Source organism: Cynoglossus semilaevis, chromosome 14 (assembly GCF_000523025.1).
Source record: "Cynoglossus semilaevis isolate Cse_v1.0 chromosome 14, Cse_v1.0, whole genome shotgun sequence".
Taxonomy (NCBI): domain Eukaryota; kingdom Metazoa; phylum Chordata; class Actinopteri; order Pleuronectiformes; family Cynoglossidae; genus Cynoglossus; species Cynoglossus semilaevis.
Genome location: NC_024320.1, coordinates 17,746,785 through 17,767,053, shown reverse-complemented (window position 1 = coordinate 17,767,053; position 20,269 = coordinate 17,746,785). Strand labels below are relative to the sequence as shown.

Here is a 20,269-nt window from a genome sequence, read left to right as displayed (position 1 = left end):
ATATATGCAAATATATAAATACATATATATTGTATATGTATATACAATATATTTGTGTATGTATATTTGTGTGTATATGTTTACATGTACAAAAATATACAACATTTCTTTTGAGCCATAATGAAGGGCAACAGGTTTGAAAAGTAACTGCAGTAATTGCATACCAAAGTAACATTGCATACCACCGGTGATTGTTAAACACGGCCATCTTCCCTGTTGCCTAATAAATTTAAATATTCATATTTTCTCATATTTTCATAAATTCTCCTCAAAACTTTAATGTTTTCCATTCTGATCAGTATTAAACACCATGTTAATGACCAACCATCAGCTAGGATATTCATATTCCAATCAGTCTGTGAACATACCTGCCTTTGTCTTCTTGCACTGGATGATTTCTTTCCCCGATGAGTCACAGGCAAATCCTGTCCTGCAGCCTCTGTGTTCCTTCCAAACCAGTTTAATGTTCTCATCACTTCTCCTGTTGCCATTGTGAATGTTAATCGAGGGATAATGCTTCCTGCTGTGATTGTGTTTTCCGGAGGCCTTCGTACTGTTGCTAATTTAACTTCTGAAAGTCTAAAAAAAAAAAACAAACCCAGATGCTTAATGATGCTCAGCTCACTAAGGAAATGATGTGTGCTACCCACACAGGATTAATGACCCACAGGCGTTCGCACAACCACCAACGTCACGTTTCTCTAAGGATCCAAGGCTTTTATTTGGTGCCATTTTTCAGAGAGACTCATCGATGCTTCCACACAAGGAGGTTATTAGTAGCACATGCAGCTAATCACATGGGTCACACCCCCACGGCTGTTATAGGTAGAAATAGACAACGATCATTTCATCATTTTCAGCATTTAACTAAAATAAAGCCACACTGTTTACAAGCCACTGATTACATGTTGCTGACTTCATACCTGAATATATGGATGTTTCTGCATTCTTTTAGAAAATTTGTGGCAATATTTGGATTCTTTTTTATTATTTTACCATCATTTTTATAAAGTTTATAGTTGAAGTGAGCTCCTTTGCCCCCTCCAACTCCCTTCTTTTTTATTTTTTACAAAAAACTAATTGTAATCAACAGATAAGTTTAAATACCCCACAATAAGCATTGTACATATTGTGATTGTCAACTTTCAGATAGGCTCTGTTTAAATGTATTTATTTAAACAGTTCAGCTATTTTGCCACTAGATGGCAATAAGAAACCAATTCCTTTCTTTTTTCTTTTTTAATAAACAAACATTATGAAGAACAACTACATATGAAGTATAAGCAAATCGTTCTAGGAACAGTAACTTTAACTGAAAAAATGAATTGGCTTATTTCTGTTTTCTTTATGTTTCACACAACATTGAATTGTATTGATATTCTCAGTTTTAGATGATGTAGAAGCTCCGTGACTGATCCAACAGTTGCTCAACTCCAGTCTCTTCAATCAGGGTCGGGCTCTTCATCAGTTGACAGTGTGTTTGTGTTCATCCACAAACATCCTTAGAATAAGTTGCTGGTTAGACATCAGCATGTCGTAAGTGTCCTAAGTGTTTGAAAGTAGGACGTTCTGTAAAGAGACAGTTTTGAACTGATCCGTGTTCAGACAGGGGAACCGAGGAGCGGTTGCTTCCCATGTGGTGGGCCCTGTGAGGGACCTATGGCTGACTGTTCGTTGTGTAACCTGGCCAAGATGATGACTGTCTGTTTGGACTGTCTCCACTCGTTGTACATCCGACAGCGATGACGAAGAGACACCTTTGAGAGACACAGTGGATATTTGTTAGACTTTCAATAAAAACAGACAGAGAGAGATAGTTCTGCCTAATTTTAAATTAGGCAGAACTAGAAGATCAAACTTGAGACAAAATTTGATTATATCAGGATACAGTAGAGCAGTTCCACATACACAATCAATGTAAATGGCGTGACAGCATGTGATTTAGGTGGCATCGCGCCGTCATTATTCATGATTGATCAAGATTGACATTTCTGAATATAAACCTTACAAACGTTCCCTGTATATTTCTGGAACAGAAAAAAAGAATATCAGCGATAGATGGTTGTTGGCTACACCTGTTTTTATAACTGACTAATCCAGGCCTAGGCAAACGGGCCAGATTAAAAAAACAAACGGGCCACATCCGGCCCCCATGGCCGTAGTTTGCACATGCCTGAACTAATCCAACAAAAAGAAATCAATAACATGAAAAAAGTCCAGGAAAAAAAATCTAAATTTCTCGTCATAGAATTATATTTAGTCATTACTGTGCTTTTTGACTTTGAAAATGTTTGTGGAACATTTCAAGAGTTGCTGCATGGCACAACAGTCTGGTGTTTTTTTGTTGTTGGGGTGAAACAAAACGTTTTTCCCACAGGGTGGGACTGTATTGGAGCAATGATAAGTGGCTGGACAACTTAATCTGATTATTTTACAAAATAATATGTACTATGCCTTTATGTTCAATTAGTTCATCATACAAACCAGAGTCCAGAAAAGGTAGATGGTGAAGAGGGCCACAGTCAGTGCGATGAGGCCCAATGCTTCTAGTCTGCTGGTCATGTAAAGGTAATCCATGGCTCCACGGAGGCACAGCCAGACAGAGGCTGTGGCCAGGAGCGTGATGAACAGGAAACACACCATGTCCCCAAACAGACTCGGCTTTCCTCGACGAACTTCCGGCCTCTCCATCCACTACACCGCCACCAACAAGAGGATGGATGATAAGAGTCACTGATTTTTACGGACTGACCTTTTCTCCCTGATTGACCTCTCTGACCTCTCTGATTGACCTACCTCCATTTGCATCCTGGACTTCTTCTGTACAATGAAATGTTGGTGGCAGAGCTCACAGAAGGTTGTTCCTGAAGAGGAGAGCCAGTGCTCCAGACAGCTGCGATGAACGGTGGCCAAACTGCCTGAACACTGACAGGGGGTCAGCAGTTCCTCCTGGACGTCACTGTCATAACAGATGCGGCATATGGCGCTGTCAGGCGTCGCGCTAATCAAATGCAGAATGGAGGAGACAGTTCAACAGCTAACATCACTTGTCTCTAACAAAAGTGTCTCTGAAAAAAAAATGTTTTCTGTTTCATCAAAAGAAAAACCAACAGTAGTTACTGACACTCTCTGACATTATCTTACTCAGTACTAGAACATTTTGATGGTCCCAGTTGGTCTGCTTACAACTTGGATACTCACTATACCAGAGCAAAATGTCCCCACAAAACAAAGTGTCCTCCCCACAGAGCTCCGTTTGGCATGACAACACCAACACTGCTCTCACACATATACAGTACCTACCATTGCTGAGTTTGTATGTCCGTTCCTGTGGAGATGAGCTGACCATCCATCTTAGTCCAAACTTGAGGTTGTCCACTGACAGGCTCACCACGCTGCTCTGTAGGGTCAACAAGAAGACACACCTGGTCTGAGAGTCCACACATGGATTCAGAGGGTTGGCACAAATACATGTACAAATCCATTCAAGAGTTGGTGGCTCAGCTCTGCTGCCCTGTGTGTGTGAATGTATGTGTGTGTGCGTTTGTGTGTGTTTAAAAATAGCATTACAAAACTGCCTGTGTCTGTTTGCGTTCTGCCATTTACCAAATGGACACTGGAGAATTGGGGGGGTCAGAGATTATCTCAAAGTCAGCAAATAGCAGTTTAACCTACTTGTTTGGTGCATGTGCAAAATGTGTCACATGTCCAATATGTCGGTGAACATTCCACACACAACGTTCTATATACTGACAACTGTATTCTTACACTTTCACAAATATAAATCGACTTCATGTAAAATGTAGATTTAGAAAATATCGGAGCAGCGAATACTTATTTTCCGGACTACGACTCGCTTTTTTTCCCATCATTTGGCTGGGTTTGCGACTTATATATTAAAATATATAATTTCATATGTTCGTTTTTTGACAGCCACTAGAGGGCACTCTAGGCTTGTGTACCAGTACCAGCTACTCCTGTACCACTGAAAATGTACATGTTTGTTATCTCACACTGACAGCCACTAGAGGGCACTCTAGCTGGCTGGTGCAACTTATACTCTGGAGCAACTTATAGTCCAGAAAATACGGTACAAGACTTACAATTATAATGCCTTAGGGATTGCCAGAAATTTGTGATATCAAAATGGGGTCACAAGCCAAAACTTGGGAGTTATGAAATAGTTTCCTATCGTATGTCTTGATATCTAGAAGTCTCTCATCCAAGACCGAAACCAAGACAGTCCAGTTAACTGATATTCATTTTATAGATGGCAGGTAGATTTTAGCCACTTTTGTTGCATGGCTAAAATCATGCTTGGCCCTGTCAACACATGTTTTCCTTCAAGAAAAAATGTTTCCAGATGGTTCCTATAATCATCGTCTTCCATCAACCTCTCCTCCACCCCTCAAAACAATCGTTCACAATTGGCATGAAAGTTGTCGAGAACAGAGTAAACCATGCTGTCGGCACTAAAGTTATTAAGTTGGTGTAACTAGGGAAGTCCTGTGGCATTGATTCAATAATGGTGGAGCTGACATCCCTGTATGCCAAGATGCTATGCTAACTCCAAACTTTTATTTAGAGTGTACCGCAGTAAGAGCGCTCGAGATCAAGTCAATGAGTCTCGTTGTGTCACTTCCTAGTTCAGCCAACAGTTTGGATGCATCGTCAATTTCACACTGAACTCAAATCTGGATTTTAATCCTGGTCTTTTCCTGCTACTGCTTGAAATTGCTGTACAACCGATCTGTAAACAATGCACTGCACCTGCTGCCTTTAACATAACAAGCCAGTTACAAACAGTAACACCTGTACCAGACACACATAACACTGTTGATCTATAAAAAAAAAGTACAAAAGTATTGTATTCTGTTAACCTCATATCAGAAAAACAAGACAAGGGAGAGAGTAAATGGAAAACCTTTACCTGAGGCAGAAATCTCCTGACACTCCTCCACTCACTGTGTCATTAGATATACCTGGCCAAAGTTCCTCTGTAATCTGTATTGTGTCACATGGTTCTGTTGAATGGGTTGTGTAGCTCGTCCACTGACACCAGAGTTAATTGTTGATATCTGTCTAAGACCATCTTACTTTCCCACCTAGCTTTCAGCTAAGGAACAAAACCAAACAAAAAAAAACAACATATACTGTAGCTAAACAAATGGATATTTGATTTAAGCAGAAGTCACTGTCACCAACAATATTTATTACAATAAATGTGTCACTACTTTCTCTATAAAACTGCGCAGGAATGAGGAAGGACTAAAGGTCACAGCCAGTAACAGCTGCCTCACCTTTTACAGACAGGAAATGTTTGTTCTACATTAAAACACATGTAAAAAGTTTTTTTAAAAAAAGTCTCCACAAGGTTTTAGTCTCACTCCTTTGTGATTTTGGAAATAAGAGTGCCCTTCTGTATGAGGGACAGTCAAAAAAGTTATAAGTATTTCTCTACATCAGTGATTCTCAACCCCTGTGCCCTGGCACACTGGTGGGTCGTGACAGACCACTAGGTGGCAGTGGGAAATTATCCAATGTCATTAACTTGGGCTGAAAACTATTATTTATTTATTGCATATTATTTTTCTTTGCTCGTCAAAGCATGGAAGGGAGAACAATTCAATCCTCTTCTGCTAGGTGGCAGCAGATGGCCAAACTAAAAAAAAAAAATCAGAGCTGTTGAAGAAGTTCTTTGTGAGTGTCTTTCTTCAATTCCTGCCAGTATGTCAGCGTTGTCTTCAACTAAACAGTGAGGTCAATGAGGTCATTTAAACTAGAAGATTATTGTATTTCATTACATATACTTTTTGTGAGGTTTCCACCTGGTGGTGTGCTGTGGGGGTTTGCCTGATGATATAGAGTATATGTGCCGTGGCTCACAAAAGGTTTGGAAACACTGCTCTACATGTCCACTAAACAGTTATGCTGTCATCTGAGAATCACTTTTCTATCAAATGGTGTGGAACGTCTAAATGCAGCAGGTCAGGACCTGCGTCTACAGGACAGAAATTGACTGTACTTTTAACTTCAACCTTTGCTGTTTCTGTACATTGATTTACAACCATTTGTGTTTAAGTATTGTGAACACTGTGACGATCTAACTGCACAAGGAACTCTCTAAAGTACTGTGACCGAAACCTGTGGTTTTCCAGAACTGCACAAGTCACTGTTTCCCACTCTGTTATGTATTTACATGATATTTACCCAGGGACCGATCCATGTCCTGAGATATTGTGTTAATAGGTAACTCACACACTTCTGTGTATTCACACACACAAACAGGGAGAGAAGGGCCAGAGCAGCTAACAATGAACAATACATCAGAATGAACTCTTAATATGTCATAGTCGTGCTGCGATGTCTGATATAAATGTTTGAACTATATATACTGTATATTTATATCTAAACCTATATGAAATATGAGCAACATTGTTCTGCAATAGAAGCCAAAATAAAAGATGAATTGTTTGTTTTGTAGACAGCAGACAGTCATGCAGCAGTCATGAAAAATCTGTGATAACTGGTGACACCACTAGATGTCACTAGTTATCACAGATTTTTACAGTCGACCTATTAAAACAGACACAAACACACGCATTTTTCTTTTCAACTGTTTTCTTCTTATTATTATTATTACTATAATAATTATTATTAGGATAATTGGCAATATAACAATGAACACGGTGTCTTGTCACATGACACATGACAGACCTAACTTTATACATTTTTTTAGTAGTGATTTTGGTGGTAAATTATTTTAAAGTGAGCAGATGAGTCCACTAACAGTGACCGGTTAATCTACACACACACACACACACACACACACACACATATATATATATATTCTGTGTGTATTTCTTTATACATTACTCCATTTTCCTCTGTTATATCATTGCTTTTTATCTCATTTCTAATTTTGAAAATACCAAGACCACTGACACAAATGTGTTTTGTAAATTTGGACTACAACAAAAATTGACTTCATTTTTGTTGAGCTCTTCCCCCAGTGAGTCAGCGCCCTCCAGCGGCAGCCTGGCCACATAGCCCCACTGCTGATCCTTCCAGATATCATTACCCAGTCCTGCCATCCCCTTTCATGTTCTTTATTGTTTGATTGTTTGCATTTCACGCTGATAGGTGTTACCCACACCCCACACTGAAAACTCTCCCTTTTTATGCAGTTAGCATCAGTTTTCTATCCTACTGCGTTCCACATTTTACCATCCACCTGCCAGGACTCTTCTGTTCTCCTCACCTCTGCAGCACACAGTCAGCAGGCCACGCCCATCTCATTAGCTCAGTCCTGCTCACCTGTGTTTCCATCTGTTACTCATCAGGGATCAGCCCTCGAAATACTGTAAGTCTCTGCTCTGCTCAGGTTCTTTGTAGGATTGTTCTTCACGTTCTTCCTACAAGACTCTCTGGCGTTTTACGGACTGGGTTCTGAGCCAAAAAAAAAACTAAAACATTTTTCCCGGGAGGCCAGTTTGGCCCTGGACCCCGGGTGGGGTAGGACCGCCACTGTCTGCGTCAGCGTTTGTCAACCACAACAGGCAGAGACAGAGACACAGAGCCCTGTCTCCTCCGCGCTCACGCCAGTCCTGTCCCCTGCTCTCTGACTGTCTTCACCGTGTCCTTCTAGTGCGTCACTGCCGCGGACATGCTTCCGTTCCTGGGACTACTGTCAGCTCTGCTCGCGGGTGTTTTCTCGGTTTACTTTTTACAAAAGTTCTGCTTCCCCTACTTTTGGAGAGACCTTACATTTCTCCTGAAGGCGATAAAGTACGGCGCGAGGCTGGAGCTGCTCAAACACTCCTCCACCATGCCCACGGTGATGGGGAGATTCGTGCAACAGGCGCAGCGTATCCCCAACAAGCCGTTCGTCATCTGCGAGGGAAGAGCGCTCACCTACCGCGAGGTGGACGAGCGCAGTAACCGGCTGGCACACGTTCTCCTCGGGCGAAGCTCTCTGGAAAAGGGGGACTGTGTCGCTTTGCTCATGAGCAACGAGCCCGACTTTGTGTGCGTGTGGTTCGCCCTGGTCAAGATAGGCTGCTCGGTGGCTTTCCTTAACACCAACATCAGGTCCAAATCCCTGCTGCACTGCATTCACTGCTGCGGAGCCAAAGCTCTCATCGTGGGTTCAGGTAAGAAAAGAGAAAAAATCTGTTAATTCCTGCCAGTCTGTCCGTTTGTGTCATTTATACTTTTCATGTAGCTAGTACTACTGTAATATTCAAATTGGGGGGGAAATACACATGTAAATAAACGTGTGTGTGTGTGCGTACGTTAGATTTTATCCTTTCATTGATTTTCTAAAGTTTAATTATTTTCGTGGGTCGTGTGGTGGGTGTCAGTCCCAACAGTCATTTGACTAAATCAAGTTGCACCCCAGATCAGAGGTCACCAACATGGGGCCCCGGGGGCACCTGTAGCCCCCATGGACTACCTAAGGTGCCTACAGGGTATGTTCTAAACAAGCGGGTCAACAATTGTACTCTTACTGTGCTTTTTGAATCAGTTACACTTGCAATGATGTTCTAATGTGTGCAGAGACGATGGTAAGAAGAGTGTCTACTGTTGTATGTCCCAGAACTGATCATTATTACATTGGTCGGGTCACGGATCAACCAAACCTTTTTGATCTCCTACCACGGGCGTTAGGGCCAGGGTTTAGGAAATAAAATATGTATGTAGTAACTTCATGAGATGACAAAGTCACAAGTGGAATGGAAAATGTAATGTTATGAGAAAAAAGTTGTAGGTTTTCATAATAAAGTTGATATATTACAGAAAAAAGACACACTATTGGTGAGTTGAAAATCTAAGGCTATACCAAATCTTCTAGCAGTAGTAGATCAGGAGCATGTGTATATATATGTGTGTATATATATATATACAGTATATATATGTATATGTATATGTATATGTATATATATATGCGTATATATGTGTGTATATGTATATACAGTATGTATATGTATATACAGTATGTATATGTGTGTATTTATGTATATATATGTGTATATATGTATGTCTCCAGTGTGTAGCAGTGACCATTTACTCTAAGACTTGAATCATTTTGTGTCACACAGCTACAAGCATTACCTCAACATATAACATATATACAAAGTATATTCAATTTATATGAGTGAATATATGTTTAACGTTTTCAATATATGTTAGTCACTTTAACCTGGTCATTTTAAATGGTAACTCCCAAGCCAAGAAAGTGTGGACACTCCTGCTCTACGTCCTCATGGTGGTTTATTTGGAATCAACCAAATGTCTACTGGGAAGTAGTACTTCACAGGATGCTTTATTTTTCCTAAATGAAGTAATGCTGCTTTCCATGTTCCACCACAGAAACCTTGTATCTACAGTTAATAGGGTTTCCCATGCTGCTGCCATGTGACAGGGCGACAGACCAGGGCAAAACCTAACAAGAATGTTTGTCAGAGAAACTGCACTCAGTACAACCTCAGTACTACAGGACAAGTATTCATGAAGTAACCGATAGACGCTGATGGGAAAAACTGCGTTTCCACTAAGTTGAAAACATTGATTTGTGATGGTTGTAAGTTACAAACAATATAAATCAACAAAAATTAAAGCCAGGTTTTAGGTGTAGTTTATGAATATAAAAATGTTAAGTAAAAGTATTTGTTAAGAAAATTCTTAATGGTTACAAAATGTGGGTTTTTTCATCAATTTGTTTACTTTCCAAAAAAAAAGAAATGCTAATTTGCATGCTATATAAATGCTAAAGCTAATTGGTAATTTTAGAAAACAACACAGAACATAATATACTCAAATACCTGACATATTAAAATACCTTGTACACACAAATAAAAACATATATAATGTCTCTCCAATCCCAATCCCGGGGGTGTGTCTTCATAAGCCTCAGGTCCTCTTTCCTAAGAGTTTTCCTACGCAGTATTTTAGCTGTTTCCAGACTCCTAGCACAGACCTCAGATGAACACCCACAGCATTCTAAACACCAGTTACACCAGCAATGACTTCACTCCCGTCACATCATCTTCTCTATCTCCTTTCTCCAGCTCCTGTTAATCTTTAGACCTCTAATGTTACTTCTTGATTTTCATTGTGTCACTGTGGCTCCTGACCTGTACAGTACAATCAGTACATCAACTGTTGCTTCTTAACCACAACCACGTCAGGTGGGTTGGCCTTAGGTTTTCACAGTTTGTTGATATGGAATTGTAAGACCCAAAGGAGCTTAGTTGGGTAATTTTTGAGGACTTAGAAGGTCTCCATCTGTCTGATCCTGAGGTTCTCATGTTATACAACACAAGTGTTCCTCTCTGCATTTCTAGCTACCTGGTTGCGTTGTCCAGCGGATGCTGTTCTTGTCAGCATTTCACCAACAGTTTGTGTTTTGTCATAGTCCAGTGTGATAGCCTACAGCCACTCCAGTTTGTATTTTGTACTGACTGTCTGTTCTTAGGCAGCCGTGGTAAGAGTAGTCTGTGCTCTGTACTCTGCTAGAAGTCGTGCGTACATAAGAGATACCAAACGATTATCTTGCCTGCAGTGTTCACCGAGGAGATTGTTCCTCCATTTTATTTGTAATAATAATAATAATGAGATGTCCGATATTATCGGCCCGATATTAGCATATTATGTAATATCTGGGTGGGGCTTTGGCTCAGAGGCAATGCCATTGGTGTAGAACCCCAGGATTCACCTCCTGGACAAGATTGAATCCCAGTTGTGGCAGATGAAGCCTTCTAGTGGGCTGGTAGGCTGCAGTGTGGTTTGGGCGGCGGTCGTGTAGACTGCTGCTCCTGCGCCCGGTTACATAAGCGGATGTAAATGGTTGGATGGATTTAATATCTGTAAGAATCATTATTGGTTTTTCCTTCGATAATGAAAATGTGATAACGCAATGCCTGGGTGTCACCAAATGATGTGTGCCCTAAAAATAGATTTGGGGATAAACGTCTGTATATTCAAGTGAAAGTCACTAGATGGCAGCATTGAAGCTCATTTAATTAATCTCATACTCATGCAGTGGTTTGTACAGATAAATAAATATTACCAGGCCTGTATCGGTTGGAATTGGAAATTAAGTGTTTAGACAATATTGATATATCGGATATTGCCAAAAAGTTAATATCGGACATCCCTAGTTTGTCCCACAATAGGGGAAAAAAATACAGTGTGAGTCTCTGCAAACAATGCCATTAAGTATGTGTTTGCTGATACAATATCACTGATGCTGAATGTAGAGGGGAATCCATCCATACATTAAGCCCGTAATGTCCTAAAGCCTTCTTGCCTAGCTGATTACTGTCTAGCAGGAGATCTGAAGACCAGAGGCGCAAACGTGTCGACTTGTTGTTAAAAAATTGATCTACAGCTGTAATCCTAGTTCTCTGTATGTTATCAGTTTAAATAAAAATACAAACTTCTAAATTATCCTGGCCTGTTTTCTGAGGGTGTCTCCCAAATTGCTGATTGTAGCAGGAGACAAAACAGGCTCTGAATGTTGCATTGTTCAGCGAGAGGTGAGAGGGAGTGGTGTCTTGAATGTGGACCTTCCTGTTTACGGCAAACCTAGGTTGAACCTCTATCCTTGGTCCAACACCATGTTCTGAGTGTTCTGTTAGATTTTTTTTTTGCTACAAAGTCAAAAACCTATGTACTACTCGCATACTTACTTTTATTTGTTTTCCAATTTGAAATGCTGACAATAAGAGGTGGGTTCACCATGCTTAGAGTGCTGTCAAAAACTTTAAAATCATGGCAGACTGACAGACAGATAAATTGATAGAACTTTATTAATTTAAAAATGTTCCAGCAGCACATTGGCTCCATAAAAATTAATTAAAATGTTTATTGTACATTCAATGATTTATAAATATAAACTTCAGGCAGAAAATATGGTAATGTGTACAAATTTACGACCTTTAAAAAACATGGACCAACACTGCCTGCATATTCCACTCTGTTTTGACGACGTTACATTTGGACAACATCTTGGAATATCAGGGACGGAAAAGGACGATGTCTGGAAACTCTTGATCCATTTGAGGAAAGAGCACAACTCTGTGGATGAGTTTAGGGTTCCTGTCAAGGGGAGAACATCCAGCCGGGCCCATGTATGTTTAAACTACATTTGAAAAAACGAATCTAAGCTGGAAGTGTCGGGTGATGTTGTGATGACTTCCAAGTCGACCGTCTCTAGGCAACAGGAATGCATTCATACAGAGAGGGAAATCCCAGAGCTCTTTGGATCCTCTGAAGACACTGTCCCCAAATGATGAGAGACCACCCCCCCTCCCCCACAAAGTGTACACAAAGATATGATTGGACGCTTCCTAGAGAATACATGGTAGATAATGGTAGATAATCGCGCTGAGCAGCAGGTCCAATGGTTCCTCTTCAGAGGAAGGGTGTTGTGTCCCATAAAGAAACCTCCCCCATATGACGGTAGAGACGAGAATGTCAACCTATTAAAAATGCACATTTTGAACAGTTTTTTAAAAAATGTTGTGGATTTAAAATAACTTTTAATAATTTAATCTTTATTCCACAGATTTTTAAATACAATTTTAAAAATTCACTGATGCTGACCAATGAAATGTTATTATATTATAAAATAACAGGAAATAGGACACGAAATCACTACAAAATGTCTTAATATGCCCAACACATCATCAGAAATTATCATTCATTTCCTAATCTGCTACAGATACACGTTAACGCCTCAATAATCGAGTGACTAGCAGATAATATTATGCATTTATACTGCTATCTTATTTTTTTATTTATTTAAATTTACTCCGACGCCTGTCTGAACGGATAAAGGAAATGAATTCACTTTGAGTTTTTTGTTTTGTTTGTCCTTATCTATCAGATTTGGTGGAATGCCTCGATGGAATCTTCAGCAACCTTCAAGAGCAGAACATCCAGGTGTGGACAGTGACGGACCACAGTGAGAATACTCTGGTTCACACTCTGTTGGATAAGATTGATGTAGTGTCCCACCACCATGTTCCAGCCAAGCTGCGTGCTGCCAAGTCCCTGAAATCTCCCATCCTGTACATCTTCACCTCTGGAACCACCGGTGAGATTTTACAGTTTTTGTGTTATACACTACCATGGACATGTTATTATTTGATGTAGTTGGATTTGCACTGATGTGAAGCTCTTTATGGGGTAGCGTTTGGCTAACTTTATGGCCCATAACTGGACTGTGTTTTCACACCGTGACACAGTGTTTGGTCATTTTTTTACTCAACGTTGTTTTCAGTTTATTTATATGAGTGTTTCATTGGCGACAATGTTTTATGTTTTATTTTGTTTTTGTTTTTTTGTTTTTTTCACAGGGTTTCCAAAAGCAGCAGTGATCACACACCTCCAATGTTTAAAGGCAGCAGGAGGCTTTTGGTTATTTGGTGCAACCAAAGATGATGTCATTTACATTCCTCTCCCACTCTACCACAGTGCTGCTTCACTGATCGGCATTGGAGGAACCATTGAATTAGGTAGGCGTCTGAATATCTTCTGTGATCTTCTACACATTAAATCGTTGCGTGGTCGTTCGGATCCCGGCCTTCATACCTTGCCCTCGCCTGATAACCGTCAACTGTGAGGAAACAACAACCATTCACTCACATTCATGACAGCTGACCAAACCTGACTGACTTTAGACGGTGGGAGGAAACCAGAATAACTGGAGTAAATCCACTACACAGGAAACAATACCATCAGTTACCAGTAGGAGTGGAACTGGTGATCTTGCTCTAAGGCAGTGGTTCTTAATTATTTTTGGTGCATATTTCCCACCCTGAGGGAGAAAAATCCCCCCCCCCCCCCCCCCCCCGACCCACACCCCTGCGAATTGAAATACTATTGAGTATCTGATAATGAAATGTATATTTTTATCTGTACAAATCACTGTATGAGTTGCTGCCACCTAGTGACTGGAGGTTTGTTGTCATTCAAGCGTTACAGCAGTGGTACACTGATGTCCAGCGTGCCATATTCTATTGGAAGACCCTCACGCTTTCTGAGTGCTAAATCACCTACAGTACTTCAACGTGGGTCTTGGTTAAGGCCACTGCAAGTCTCAGACCCTGGAGGTCAGCAGGTCACCAGAGTCTGGAATGAGTTCATTTTCGTGGTTGACAAATCCTAATGTTGTCTTCCAGCAAACACAAATGTTTGCAGTTCATTGTCCTTCACTGCTCCACACGGCGTTCTAACAGGCTGTCCTAGTCGATTAAAGGGCCACTGACCTCAGGCCTCTGAGTTGCAATAAACTTTATTACCTCCTTAGATGACACATTTTCGGTGGAAGGTTAATCAGCTAATCAGCCTCTTTTACCTTCTCTACACACTGAAAATGAGTGAAAAACTACAAGAAGAAAAAATAGTGGCAAACGTTCAAATTAACATTATTTTCTTAACAGTGTGCATACTGTACAAGTGGAGATGTTCTAGTTCTTTCTTGTCACTGCAGTCACTCGCACATTCTGTATGCAAAGAAAACGTTCAGGTGCGATTATCAAAACAAAAACCCACACCATCGTCATGCAAAAGTCCAGCTTCTCCACCCGCTGTCAGTTTAAGTTTTCTGTGGAAATGTTGTTGTTTGAGTCATTTATCCAATCAGTGTCTTGCCCTGGTGGTGAATAAACTCTCAGTGCTGCCCCATAGAGGTCACAGGAAGCTGAGCTTCAACAGGCTTTAATACAGAGTTTGAGTGGAAAATGTGATCTGGGATAAACAGCTGATTCGTAGTGGAAGTCGTACAGTTGATCGGGGTCAGACATCCGTCCATCAATTACCTACCATTTATTCCTTTGCAGTGTCGGGGGCTGAGGGCGTATTCTATTTTATTCTGTTCATATTCTAGCTGAGATCCGATCCAGATCTGTTCACTAATAAACCTGTCTGCACTGTATATTGCTGCACATTTGTCTCGTGGAGACTAAAGTATGTTTCATTCCTTTTTGGTTAATGGAAAAAAAAATGCTGCAGACTAAGAAAACCAGTCTGAACTGTGGAGGAGCTTCATGTGACTTCCATTAGGTTTGGAGACTCAAAGTGAAAAATCCCATCTGTGTTTGAACCATTACCAACAACACTGGGAGACATTGTGTCTTTGCAATTTGTATTAGATTAGATAAGTGGGCCGGGAAGAAGGCCACACTTGAATGTCGTCTGTTTGAGCTCTGTTCTCGTTTCTCCATTTGTTTGTTCATGCACTAACAACTACTGGGCCACACAGAGTTTATTCAGCCGTATCTGATGTTAAAGAGTACAGAGCAAGCGTGTGCAAAGCAACAACACTAGTTGTTTGTTCACCTCCCAGTATGGTCAAGAATCCATTTTTATTTGTCGCACAACTTAATTACACATACACACTGTGTGAAATGTCAGATTACGATTAAGTTTATAAGAATTACGACAACATGTAAATGCACATCCCTCGAGCATCTCATAAATCCTCCAAAATTAAGAATTTGAAAATCAGACTAAACAAACTTAAGTTTGACGTCATCTCAGTCTTAAGACCAGGCAGGCTGTGACCTGGTGCAGAATCAATTTCCACAATTCTCCAAGGAAGGAATTCCGTGTTGGAGACTTGACTCCAATGAAAGATGAAAATATCATGAAATATTTGGAGGATTTTTGTTTTTTCAACAAAGATCGAAATGGTAATGTATTTGTACTTAATATATAGAGTACATGTATATATTTTGAGGATGTAAGTGTTTTTGTTGTTCGTCTTAGAAATGTGAATTTTGTATACTCTGAATATAATTATAAATGTACCTTCCAGTGGACTCACCACCCACAGGAAGGTTCAGGGGGGTTGGTACGGTGCAGTGTGATTTGGGTGGTGGTCGTGGAGACTGCTGCCCCCGTGACCTGGTAATGGATAAGGGGATGAAAATGGATGGATGGATGGATATAATTATAAATATATATATACCTGTTTATACATATTAGGTTCTGTAATGATACACTCAACTCATGATACAATACAAATGAAGATTTTTTTTTTGTTCGCGATTTCTATCACTTTTTTTTTTTTTTTTAACAAAATGAGCTCCAAACAAATGATGCCCAAATAAATGCTCATTTATTTGTAAGAACAGCAAAATACAATGTGCATCTGCTGCACATTTCTTTACAGAAACACTGTAATCCACTGCTGGTGTCCTCTTGACACTGACATCGTCGTACACCTTAACTGACAGACTACTGTAACACGGTGGTGACTGTCTTTAAAGGTTTGATACGGTTTCGTGATGTCCCCTGACGTGTAGTGAAGTCTACCAGAGTTTGTAGTCTCAGTGACTTCTTAAGATAACGCAGCTGGGCTTTTAATGGATTCATGATGGTTCATTACATCCCTAATCCATGTAAAAGTGTATATCATATTATATATAATATACCTAGCATCTGAAAGAGGAAATAAGAGAGGGGGCCAGACGCAGTGAACGACAGTGTACTATATAACATACTGAAAGAGTTGAGACTTTTCTGCCATCATTTGAAATTAAAGAAAAGTTTCATTGGTGTGTACTATTGAAACAACATGTAAATGCACATCCCTCGAGCATCTCATAAATCCTCCAAAATTAAGAATTTGAAAATCAGACTAAACAAACTTAAGTTTGACGTCATCTCAGTCTTAAGACCAGGCAGGCTGTGACCTGGTGCAGAATCAATTTCCACAATTCTCCAAGGAAGGAATTCCGTGTTGGAGACTTGACTCCAATGAAAGATGAAAATATCATGAAATATTTGGAGGATTTTTGTTTTTTCAACAAAGATCGAAATGGTAATGTATTTGTACTTAATATATAGAGTACATGTATATATTTTGAGGATGTAAGTGTTTTTGTTGTTCGTCTTAGAAATGTGAATTTTGTATACTCTGAATATAATTATAAATGTACCTTCCAGTGGACTCACCACCCACAGGAAGGTTCAGGGGGGTTGGTACGGTGCAGTGTGATTTGGGTGGCGGTCGTGGAGACTGCTGCCCCCGTGACCTGGTAATGGATAAGTGGATGAAAATGGATGGATGGATGGATATAATTATAAATATATATATACCTGTTTATACATATTAGGTTCTGTAATGATACACTCAACTCATGATACAATACAAATGAAGAATTTTTTTTTTTTTTTTTTTGCGGTTTTCTTCCCTTTTTTTTTTTTTTTTTTAACAAAATGAGCTCCAAACAAATGATGCCCAAATAAATGCTCATTTATTTGTAAGAACAGCAAAATACAATGTGCATCTGCTGCACATTTCTTTACAGAAACACTGTAATCCACTGCTGGTGTCCTCTTGACACTGACATCGTCGTACACCTTAACTGACAGACTACTGTAACACGGTGGTGACTGTCTTTAAAGGTTTGATACGGTTTCGTGATGTCCCCTGACGTGTAGTGAAGTCTACCAGAGTTTGTAGTCTCAGTGACTTCTTAAGATAACGCAGCTGGGCTTTTAATGGATTCATGATGGTTCATTACATCCCTAATCCATGTAAAAGTGTATATCATATTATATATAATATACCTAGCATCTGAAAGAGGAAATAAGAGAGGGGGCCAGACGCAGTGAACGACAGTGTACTATATAACATACTGGAAGAGTTGAGACTTTTCTGCCATCATTTGAAATTAAAGAAAAGTTTCATTGGTGTGTACTATTGAAACAGTATGTGAGTATTACCAGTATGTGAGTATTACCAGTATGTGAGTATTACCAGTATGTGAGTATTACCAGTATGTGAGTATTACCAAAGCAGTTTCCCCTGATGCTTTTTTCTGTTGTCGTTGCATTCTCATGACATCTGGCACCGTGGCCACATGATACTGGTTAAAGAAATGCAAACAATCATTTTCTTTGCGTGTAGCAAGTCATCATGGGGTGGGGCAGGGTGGGGCGGGGTGGGGGCATTCATGCTGCACTGGTGAGATTACACAAGCCTCAGTCTGGCAGGGAGGGGCAGAGGAGGGGTGCATTGATTGATTAGGTTGATCCTCAGATGACCTTCTCAGGTTGAAGACAGTTGACTAATAGATTTTGATGGTACCCTCCCCACCCCCCCCCAAGACTTTTCTTTTTGCCTTTTAATTTAATATTCACTTTCACAGACCTAACCTGCTCAGCTGAGCACAGTAGAAGAACAGATAGAAGTTTTTCTAGCTAAAGCCACAATGTACATGCAGTACCACTACAACTGTTACTTCACTACCGTTCTGGAACCACACATTTTGGTGCTGGTACCATAGTTTAGGAACCATTGCATTGGATCAGTTCCCAGTCCAACAGAGCCACATTCATCCCGAGTTCTGACAAATAGAATGGTGTCAAAGTCCATTCCAAGTTCTGTGTTCACATCCTAGCACACTTCACTGCCATGAACCAGCAACGGAGAGACCCACATTTTCAGAATGTGATTTTAACAACACTCTTCTCCATTATGCACAGGTGCAACTTGTGTCCTGAAGAAAAAGTTTTCGTCTTCTCAGTTCTGGAACGACTGTCGAAAATACAACGTGACTGTTTTCCAGTACATTGGTGAACTGTGCAGATACCTCTGCAACCAGCCCAAGGTAACTCCTCAGTCTGCCTGGACATGCTGTGTGTTTGAACGGTTACAAACTAAGATGGTGGATTGTTGATTAATTCTTCAGTTTTTCCACAACTCTGGAGGAACCATAAGTGGTTTCTTTGTCTTTGTCCTTGCGTCCTCCCACTCTGGACTGTATGTCATAGTGTGAGGGCACAGCTCACCAGGGAGGACTCAAGGTCCTCTTTGTCTCCTCTGCCTCTGTCCCTCTGCGGTGGGGTGAAGGGCCGGCCGTCACTCTTCTCCGTACGTCCACGTCCTTTCACTGCACCGGTGTGTGCGTGCATGTTTGAGCGCACGTTATCAGTCTCATTACGCACAATAAAGTCAGTGGTAAGGGCTGCTAAGATGACACGTACACTCTGTGTGGCCACAGGTTTGTACAACACTTTTATTTCTCAGCCAGTCCAACCACCAAACGTGTTGTTGATTTGACATCGAATAAGATTTGAATGTAAAAGGTCCAACTTGATCAATCCTCCAGGACAACGGAGGAAGAAATGGAGGGATAAAAAGGATGGATAGCACTGTGGGGTGTGACGTGACAGGAGGACATCAGCAAAAGTTGACAGGAAAGTTTACGGGATAAGAGTGAGAGCTGCTGCCGTGGAACGTTTTGTTACTGTGACACGGTCTAAAAGACAGGAGGCTGATCTGGACGTGGCAGAGATAAAGACAAGTGTTTTCACTTGTAGTCACCGGGATTGATATGATTACAAAAAGGACAGCTAAGATTAACTGCTGTGAAGATCAAATTGTTTGGTAGAGATTAAAAATGTTCAGTCGATCCAAAAAACAAACCTTTCTTTGTGGGTTCTTCCTTAGTAGTGGCTGTGGGGAACTTAAACATAAAAAGCAACTTGTCCTGTTTAACATGTCATTATCAGTGGGGTACGTCTCTCCCTTCCACCTTGTTCCTTACCATTACTTGGTCTCTTTCTCAGACAGAGGCAGATAAAGTCCACAAGGTGCGGATGGCTGTTGGGAATGGTTTGCAGCAGGACGTCTGGCGGGAATTTCAGAGACGCTTTGGAAACATCCGAATATACGAGTTTTACGGCTCCACTGAGGGAAATCTGTGCCTAATGAATCATATTGGCAAAATTGGAACCGTGGGTCGATCCAACTTTATCTACAAGGTCAGTACTTGTTGCGCAGTACCACGACAAACTGCTTGTTTTTTACGTGATAGTGGATGATTGTCTTGGTTTTCAGCACAACAAAGTGTCGTTTGATGGTGACAACGGTTTTGGTTTACAACGTGACACATGCCGAGGGTTACAGTTTCAGTTCCTGCACTCACAGGTTTAGTACACAAGTGTACACTAAAAAGTCTATGACTTGATGAGACTTGATCAAAACAGTGACCCTGTCGTATAGAAATGAAGTAGTCAGCAGGCCAGTGGTGGACTGCTACCGTTCCGTATACAATTTAGTTCAGGTAAATGTGAAAATAAGGCTACTTGTTAACAAATATAGAACTGGGAGATTTAGTACGGCTCGTTCTAAAGGTTGTTATATTCTCTATACACTCCCTGCCTCGTCACCTGGACACTCCACTCCTGATGTCAGAGCCACTTCAACCCACAGATAGACCACTTCACTGTCTTTTCCCTAGAAACT

At 40.6% G+C, this 20,269-nt stretch overlaps 2 protein-coding genes across 8 annotated transcripts in view; one reads left to right on the top strand and one right to left on the bottom strand.

The window, feature by feature from the left end:
- Nucleotides 1-1,270: 1,270 nt before the first annotated feature.
- Nucleotides 1,271-7,445, bottom strand: LOC103389926 (E3 ubiquitin-protein ligase MARCH3-like). 7 transcript variants are annotated; one of them, XM_025062264.1, is made up of 5 exons: nt 7,318-7,445; nt 3,304-3,400; nt 2,797-3,001; nt 2,485-2,694; nt 1,271-1,757 (listed from the first exon to the last, which is right to left on the bottom strand). In XM_025062264.1, exons 2-5 carry the CDS (start codon nt 3,351-3,353, stop codon nt 1,602-1,604), a joined length of 621 nt encoding a protein of 206 aa, XP_024918032.1. In that variant the 5' UTR covers nt 3,354-3,400; nt 7,318-7,445; the 3' UTR covers nt 1,271-1,601. The 7 variants fall into 7 exon arrangements, with proteins under 7 accessions (XP_024918032.1, XP_024918034.1, XP_024918029.1 ...); XM_025062266.1 differs by having other exon boundaries at nt 2,797-2,959; XM_025062261.1 differs by having other exon boundaries at nt 7,262-7,391.
- Nucleotides 7,446-7,549: 104 nt separating this feature from the next.
- slc27a6 (solute carrier family 27 member 6) overlaps nt 7,550-20,269 on the top strand; it is a 16,986-nt gene continuing 4,266 nt past the window's right edge. The window contains exons 1-5 of the mRNA XM_008325564.3: nt 7,550-8,153; nt 12,893-13,102; nt 13,365-13,523; nt 18,505-18,629; nt 19,591-19,785. Of these exons, the coding sequence (XP_008323786.1) occupies nt 7,667-8,153; nt 12,893-13,102; nt 13,365-13,523; nt 18,505-18,629; nt 19,591-19,785 (1,176 nt within the window). The 5' untranslated portion in view covers nt 7,550-7,666. The remainder of the gene's footprint in view (nt 8,154-12,892; nt 13,103-13,364; nt 13,524-18,504; nt 18,630-19,590; nt 19,786-20,269) is intronic.

Excerpts from the sequence above, each read along its gene's own strand:
- LOC103389926 (XM_025062258.1), bottom strand. The coding sequence starts at position 3,485 with ATGGATTTGTACATGTATTTGTGCCAACCCTCTGAATCCATGTGTGGA. Across the intron at positions 2,695-2,796 it reads AGTCCAGGATGCAAATGGAG|TGGATGGAGAGGCCGGAAGT; the intron begins GTAGGTCAATCA and ends GTGGCGGTGTAG. Across the intron at positions 1,758-2,484 it reads TCTACCTTTTCTGGACTCTG|GTGTCTCTTCGTCATCGCTG; the intron begins GTTTGTATGATG and ends TGTCTCTCAAAG.